Here is an 8,442-nt window from a genome sequence, read left to right as displayed (position 1 = left end):
CACCCACCCTGGGCACACTGCCCTGCATGTTTCAGAAGTTTCCCTGCTTTAACACACCTGATTCAGTTGATTGCAGTTCAACAAAAACTTGTTAATCAATTATACTGTAAGTGAAATCATCTGTGTTGAAGCATCTATATGTGTACTTCACATTCACTTATAAAGTATGAAAAAACTGTTTTACAGTTACTCACTTCAGTTGAGACTAACCTGTTGGCACAATTTATTTAAGTAAATCCAACGCAAACATTTCTATCTATCTGCATATATATATATCTACACACCTAATTCAATTAAAAAATGTGAAAAGACTGAGTTTTTGTAAACAGCCTTTGGCTAAGGCTGCCTAATAGTGGCACAATCTGTTGCGAAAAAAAAGTGATGGCTCATCGTTAGAATAATGACTCAACAAATAATGAGTCATTTTTCAAACTGAGACTGAGTGCATTTTTGACTGACGGAGTAAAACCAGCAGCAGGGTTTTCTGTTCATCAACTTGGAAATTTTAACATCACAATATACAAAACGGACAATTCCAGGAAACATACCTAATTTGGGATTAAAAATAAACAGTTTGAGTCTAACGTAGGTGTGTGACTGAGCCAGTTCCTCATTTGTGAAACGCTGAAAATCAATGCTTTGTGGGAAGAGCACAAAACAAAAAGTCAAAGAAATATATAATTGACCGACAGAATCAATGCAGTCATTCTGCTGAGGAGAGGAAATAAAATAGTTAGGCTGGTGTTCATTGGACTGTTTTCCCTGAGCAATGCATCAAAGAGTTAAAATAAGGCAGACGCCAATTAAATTAGCTTTTACCAACTCTTTTTCTGGCTGCTAAAAAGTCAATTTGTTTGGGTTTTACTTCCAGAAGCTTCTTTATTTAAAACATGCTTTAAGGTATTGCTGCAATTTGGCAGTGAGAATATGCTATAAATTTATAATAATTTATACATTTATTGTATATAGATGGTATTTAAAGGCTGCTGCAGGCTAATCATGACACAAATGCAATTTGACATTCTCTGAAATATAAAAAGATCCTCATCATCTGATTTTTCTTAAATTTGTTTGACATATTTTTTGTGTTTTCATTTTTTTGCTTTTTTGTTTGTCTCTTCAGTGTTTACTTATTTATTTATTTTTTACAGAAGACATTTTAAAATCACCTTGAATATTTCTTTTTTTTTAATGTCTCAAACTCAAACATGTCTACAGCTTTTTGCTCTTTAAAAACAATGGTTCGTACTTTGTAGCACAAAATGGGTAGGATGAAGTTTTATAAAGGCTTTTTATTTATCTGCAAATAACAGATATTGACATTTTTGGCACATTAAAAATCTGCAGAGATTAAATAAATAAATAAAATAGACCAAAAGGGAGTTATTTTTGGCTACAGCCAACTAAATGAGACAACGCTCCAGAGCTGCAGGGAACATCTGATTTACAGGCTTTGATTTATCTCCTGAAAACATCACCCTAAAAAAGCCTTTTAATAAAACTCACAAAGGAACTAATTTATAACAGTCCAAACAAAGAATAAACCTGAATGGAGATTTGTTGCTCTTTAAGGTTTTTGACTATTTAATACAGCAAATTGTGCCTTTTTTATTAAAGAAACAAAAATAAAGCAGTATTTCTAAAAGAAATGTGTGATGTATGATAATGCAAATTATTATTAGAAAAAAGCATGTAAACATGCCTTTTTAATACAAATGAATTAAAATGGTTTAACAATTTTCACTAGTCATTTGTGAAAACATTTAATATGATGACAGAAAACTTTATCCAGAAGCTAAAATAAATTTGTTGTTATTTTTTTCTTTTCTTTTTTAACTGAAGCCAAACACAAAGATAAAACAGAACTTGATTTCTAATTGACTTCTTTTATTTCTAAATGTGAAGCCTTGAATCACCCCTTTATATAATATCTGATGTCATCTCACTCTTTGTTTCTGCAGAACAAGGAAAAATTCTCAAAGTTCTTCACACCAGCAATGAGGTCTTCATCGTCTCTCAGTACTCTCTGTTTCACAATGAGGGACCGGTTTTAAACATGGCTATCGACTCTCAAAAGGTAAGAGTGCTAAGGCTGTAATATGCAATATGATATCAACATAAGGTTTCAGATTCTGCTAATAATACTACTGCTTTTTTATAAAGCACTTTAAAACAGTGCAGATGCAATAAAGTGTAATTTTACATTTTAAACAGATAAAACAAGTAATAAAAACGATTTCAACCATAACATTTTTAAATGGGAGTGACATAAACAGAAGCAATATTTGAGCTGTATCAAAGGCCAGGAAATAAAAACATGGTTTTAGAAGAGTTTTAAAAGTGGACAGTGAATGCTGTGTTTCATTTATGGCTCTCAAGTTTTTAAGCTTTCCTCTGCTAAAAAAAACATTTTTTGTTTTCTGTTTGCCAATAAAGTGATATAATTTTGCTTCAATAAAAAACAGCATTATTTCATAAACCTAGAGCTGATGCAACTGGATGTATTTTTTTAAATAATATTTTTGTATTCTTTCTTATTTTCTCAGGGACACCTGTATGTTGGTACAGCCATGGAAGTGCAGCGATTGCCACTGGCTGACTGCAACCGCTATGGTGACACATGCAGGGAGTGCATCCTTTCCCGGGATCCATACTGCGGCTGGGACAGGGCCAGGAGGAAGTGCATCCCCATCCCGCCTGGATACAACGCCACGTTAGGGTGAGCTCAGACATGACATCATTGCAGCAGAGCTGTCAGCTGTTTGGACATGGACCAATCAGAGACGAGAACCAGCTTTTTATACATTTTAAAAACGTTATTATGGGCATCACATAAAACATGTTTAAATGACTAATACTGTATGTGCTTTAAACACTAAAAACAATGTAATTGTCATGACATTTTATATAATTTAGCCTGTTTGTGTTTCTGAATTTCTCTTTTTAAAACATACAGTATGTACATTGTTTCCAATGTACAAAGACAAAAAAAGCTTTCTCTTCTTTCTCTTTTTCGCTATAATTGTTAAACGATTTCTCTTCTTCTTTTATGTATTAACAGTCTTTATATAAAAGCTCATTACTCATTTGTGAAATAATTTCATGCTTCTAATTTTTCTCTCGCTCTTTTTTTTCCCACTTACAGAACACTTATTCAGAATCTTGATCAGTCGAACTCCTCCATTTGCGGCGAAGCTGCTGGTGAGCCCTCATCTGCTCTCTCCCACACACTCTGTATCTTAATTAATGCAAAATGGAAACATTTCTGTGCAACTACAGCAAAAGAGATGATTATCATTTAATTGAGCGGAGCCTTGAAAACCCGGCAGGGAAAATGGATTTTTTATTTCATTTCTTGTCCTGGTTCAGAGCTCGAAACCCTGTCCTAGCTTAACTAATCAGGACGAACAGCTGAGGTAATCTGGCGTGTGACACTGCATTTAATGTCAGCTGTGTCACTGCTACAACATGTGCTGACTGGTGAGGTTATGTACTTCTCCTAATTGGAGCTGAAAAAGGAAACGGAGCCAGGTTTTTTAACGTCTGAACTGATTTTTTTGAGAAAAGAAATAATCTGACAACTTTGTAATGTACTCTGCCTATATAAAATATTTATTTATTTATTTATTTATTTAATTAATTTATTTATTTATTTATTTATTTATTTTCTTCTATGTCATTGACATGGCTCAAATGGTTGACTTTAGGGGAACAAACCACACACAACTCCTGAGAAGGGACAGAGTTACAGCATTTTAAACCTTTTAAATCATATTATCAGGAGCAATATTATGGGGGGTGGCGGGGGGGTTAAAGAGATCTTGTCAAACTACTACACAAACATAGATACAGACCAGATTGGCAGGTGCACAGGTGCTCACAATGAACGGTGATGTGCAGGTGGTGCTCCGTCGACAGCAAAAGCAGGATAAAAACAATGGAAAGACAGGCTACACACCAAGATTTAAGGTAAAAAGTAAAAGGTCCTTTAATAAAAGAATGGACCAGCCATTAAATGAGTTGCCTACCGGCTCGGTGACTAACGCACCTTCAACAGGGCAAATATCATATGGCTCAATACAAACAAATCAGTACTTAAAAACACATTGTGACGATGACATCACACAACAAGGACCAATCATACAATGTCTTGGTAGGTGGTTGATACCATCTATTGTGAACAAGAGGGAAGACTGTTACAGTGCATCTGGAGGGTGCAGTGGGAGTCTAAAAACAAAATAATCAAAAATAATAATAAAAAAAAATAAAAAAATAAAAAAAATAAAATAAAATAAAAAAATAATAAAAAAAAATCACATGAAACACTTAAAATCTGCCTCATCATTCAAGCCTGGAAACCGGTCCGCCTGGAGCTTAATAATCCATTTCGTTTCTTGTTGGATAAGTTTCCGTTGGCGATCACCCCCTCTAGGTAGTGGAGTGATCTGTTCAATGCCTGTAATGCTTAAAATGTGAACCGTTCCAGGTGAAGTTTTACCAAAATGTTTTGCCATAGCATAATCCGTGTTGTTTCTTTTAATTGCGTTTTTATGGTCCCAAAGGCGATCCTTTGGGACCATAAAAACGCAATTAAAAGAAACAACACGGATTATGCTATGGCAAAACATTTTGGTGAAACTTCACCTGGAACGGTTCACATTTTAAGCATTACAGGCATTGAACAGATCACTCCACTACCTAGAGGGGGTGATCGCCAACGGAAACTTATCCAACAAGAAACGAAATGGATTATTAAGCTCCAGGCGGACCGGTTTCCAGGCTTGAATGATGAGGCAGATTTTAAGTGTTTCATGTGATTTTTTTTTTTTAATTTTATTTTATTTTATTTATTTTATTTATTTTTTTATTATTTTTTTATTTTATTTTATTTTTTTTATTTTTTTATTATTTTTTTATTATTATTTTTGATTATTTTGTTTTTAGACTCCCACTGCACCCTCCAGATGCACTGTAACAGTCTTCCCTCTTGTTCACAATAGATGGTATCAACCACCTACCAAGACATTGTATGATTGGTCCTTGTTGTGTGATGTCATCGTCACAATGTGTTTTTAAGTACTGATTTGTTTGTATTGAGCCATATGATATTTGCCCTGTTGAAGGTGCGATAGTCACCGAGCCGGTAGGCAACTCATTTAATGGCTGGTCCATTCTTTTATTAAAGGACCTTTTACTTTTTACCTTAAATCTTGGTGTGTAGCCTGTCTTTCCATTGTTTTTATACTACACAAACATGTTGAGCAGGTCACCCTGATGGTGCACACAAAATTTGGTTCAGATCGTATCATGTGTGTGATTTAAAGCCAATCATGTGCAACGTGGGCGGGGCTAAAGTAATCTCATCAAACTAACACATTAATATGTTGAGCAGGTTTTCCTGATGGTGCACACAAAATTAGGTGCAGATCAAATAATGTATGTGCACGTTACACATGTGTACCAAATTTCATGATTCCAGGTGAAGCATTGCTTGGGGCTGATTTTTTAAACAATTGTAGGGGGCGCTGTGGTGTATTTAGGCCACGCCTCTCAAAAATTGGACTGCATTCCTGTGCGACCCTGAAAAGGAAGAAGCGTGTACAGAAAATGGATGGATGGATGGATGGATTCCTGTGGGTGCAGATTGGCTGAAATATGTGGAATTTAGAGCCAAACGTATGTCAACAGCCTGATGTGTGTATAACAGTTGTAGATGTACATTAAATGATTTCTTTCAGTTTTATTAAAATCTGTCCAATTGGTTCAGGAGATATTTTGTTAGTTCTACACTTACTAACGGTCAGAAAAAAATATTGTCTCCACTTTACCAGATGATATCTTAATTATTTTCTTTACCCTGCATTATGTCGGTGCATCACATGCTGTTAAAAGTATTCATTTTTCTTTTCTCTTAATTTTAAAGCTTTGTTACATTGTAGGGTTTATATATCTTTTTTGTCCACAGTGGGTTTTACATGCATATTTTGCTTCAAATAAACATGAGACTAAAATGTAATTATCCATATTATTTATTTATTTATTTAATTAAGTTTATGATGGGTTTATCCCACCAGGGGGCCACAGAGCAAGCCCTATCATTCAGCTCATATTTACTGTTTGTACCAGACAGTTCATAATAAAGAATCTGCCTCTGAGCCATCTCATTCAAATGGCGGCTGGGCTTCACTGGTTCATATTCCCAGACAAATTTGCAAGTGATCAAATAACTAAAACCCAACATCACTCATAATGAATTTGGGAACTGGTGGGACTGTAAACCTGTGAATATATAGCAGCTACTTTTTATTCTATGTTGGTGATATTACTTTCACAAAAATACAGAAAACTAGTTGGTGTCCAGAGCAGCTTATAAATAAAAGCACTTGGTGTTGAATTGATGAAGCATTTACATTGCTTTTTTTTTCATGCAGCTCTAAAGCAGCGCAGAACATCTCCCCGAGAAGTTGTAGTGAAAGGGAGAAACACCACTGTGTTCCTCCCCTGTCCCGTGCACTCCTTCCACGCCATGTACCGCTGGGAGAAGGACAACTGCATCAAGAACTACCCCTGCCTCTTCTCTGGAGACTTCTGTGTCCTGGGACCAGTAGTGGACACACCCTTGAAGGACGGTGTTTTCCGCTGCATGGCCACTGAGGATGGATTTAAAGTTGAGGTTATTTCCTTCAGGCTGGTAAATGATGGCAGGCTTCTATCTGCTTCCCTTGCCTCCACCTTGGGGCTTTCGGTTCTGCTCGCCATGGCCACTCTATGGCTTCATTAACCACAGCTAACGCAGATGCTAACTCCTCATTTTTAATGGCTCCCTCTGACAGGATAGGCCAAGAGCCATTGTGAGAAGGTAAGGTTCGCATTGCTCTGACATCCATGGTTGGGTTGTGCACTGATAATTATTCTTTTTTTATTTAGCTTTTTAGAAAAAAAAAAGATTTAAGAAAACATCAACGAATAAGAGAGCAAAAATCTATATTTTTAGCATTTTAGCAGAGGCTACAACATATCTACAGGCAGAGCTGTCCTAATAAGATAAGAACTATAAAATCTGTTCATTAGCGTTTTAACTAAAGTGAGTAAAAGTTTCTGCCATAAACTATCATGTCTTTCAAGTTCAAATATAATTCAATCATAATGAGGTGCTTTGCGAACCTTTCCTCTGACTTAAAAAAAGAAAAACAAACATATCTGATGAGTTGGGCAAAAAAGAAACACCAATACCAGGCCAATTCTTTTAACATTTCTCTATATATTTTGAAACGGATTGATTGTGCTTATTTGTGGATATGTAAGCCTTTAATAATGCTCTTACATGTATTCATTCATCCTGTTAAACATTAATATAGCTCATTAGCACTTAAAAATGTCTGGTATTGAGATTTTTAAAAGCCTTAAAACTTCTGGGACATAGACTCCTAAGCACAATTTTGCAGTCGAGGCAGAATACTGCAGGCTCGGTTTGCACAGTGATTAATGCAGCTGAGTCTAAACAACGTGGCTGGGAGGAAGTGTCAGCTTTTTGACAGGAAGTAGGCGGATGGGCAATAGCTCATCCTCGAACATCACTGTGTCTCAGCACCTCCTTCTCAGACAAGGCAGTTCCTTTTTATCTTCAGAGCAGATGGTATCAGACATCATTATTGTGCCTTGTTCACAGCTTTGTCCATTGATTGTTTTTTTCATATGTCGTTCCTGCCCTTACAATCTGTAATCCTTTTAAGTAAACAGTATTATTGCGACGAATCAACAGTGGAGAGTCTGTGCTTCAAATAAAACAGCTTTTTTTGCCTAAAGTTGTGAACAAGGTGCTATGCTAAAGCCATTTTGATCAAATCAAACTCAGACTAATGGAGACGGAAGAAGCCACAACCCCAATACCAAAAACGTTGGGACATTGTGTAAAATGTAAACGGCATCAAACTACAATGATCTGCACATTTCACAAAGCTATAATTTAATCTCAATGGGACAAAGTGAGCATATCAAATATTGAAAGTAAGAAATTGTGCAATATGTTGGAAACAAGTCATTTTGAATTTGATGGCAGCGAAGTATTTCAAACAAGTTGGGACAGAACCATGGTTTTAACTGTGAAACATCCTTTGTGTGTCAAACTCATTTTCACCCAAGCCCACATGAGCCTCATGGCGGCCCTCACAGGACCAGTTGCTAACTTTGACGTTTCATGTTTAATTTAAACTAAACATAGAAACAAGCATAGAAACAGTGTTTTCACACGTCCTCATAAACAATGAAAAGTGTACAACTGACTGAATGTGAAATAAATAATACAGAGATAATATTAAAAGTAAAAAGTTTTACTCACTGAGGAATTGTGGTGAATAGCTGCCGTCTTAAATTCTGAACTCTCCCATTTCCTACAGGGAATTCCCATGAATGTTTGACATGCATTATGGGAGACATACGTAG

At 35.9% G+C, this 8,442-nt stretch overlaps 1 protein-coding gene across 2 annotated transcripts in view; it reads left to right on the top strand.

Annotated features, from left to right (window-relative positions):
• si:ch211-113g11.6 (semaphorin-7A) overlaps positions 1-7,845 on the top strand; it is a 53,137-nt gene extending 45,292 nt beyond the window's left edge. For both annotated transcript variants that reach the window (XM_014017697.1, XM_014017698.1), the window contains exons 11-14: positions 1,962-2,077; positions 2,547-2,719; positions 3,146-3,201; positions 6,432-7,845. In XM_014017697.1, the coding sequence (XP_013873151.1) occupies positions 1,962-2,077; positions 2,547-2,719; positions 3,146-3,201; positions 6,432-6,781 (695 nt within the window). In that variant the 3' untranslated portion in view covers positions 6,782-7,845. The remainder of the gene's footprint in view (positions 1-1,961; positions 2,078-2,546; positions 2,720-3,145; positions 3,202-6,431) is intronic.
• Positions 7,846-8,442: the final 597 nt, after the last annotated feature.

The sequence above is a fragment of the Austrofundulus limnaeus genome, unplaced genomic scaffold (genome assembly GCF_001266775.1).
Source record: "Austrofundulus limnaeus strain Quisiro unplaced genomic scaffold, Austrofundulus_limnaeus-1.0 Scaffold175, whole genome shotgun sequence".
In the NCBI taxonomy this organism is placed as follows: domain Eukaryota; kingdom Metazoa; phylum Chordata; class Actinopteri; order Cyprinodontiformes; family Rivulidae; genus Austrofundulus; species Austrofundulus limnaeus.
Note: the sequence above shows the minus strand (reverse complement) of the source record. Positions and strands in the feature narration are given on the sequence as shown.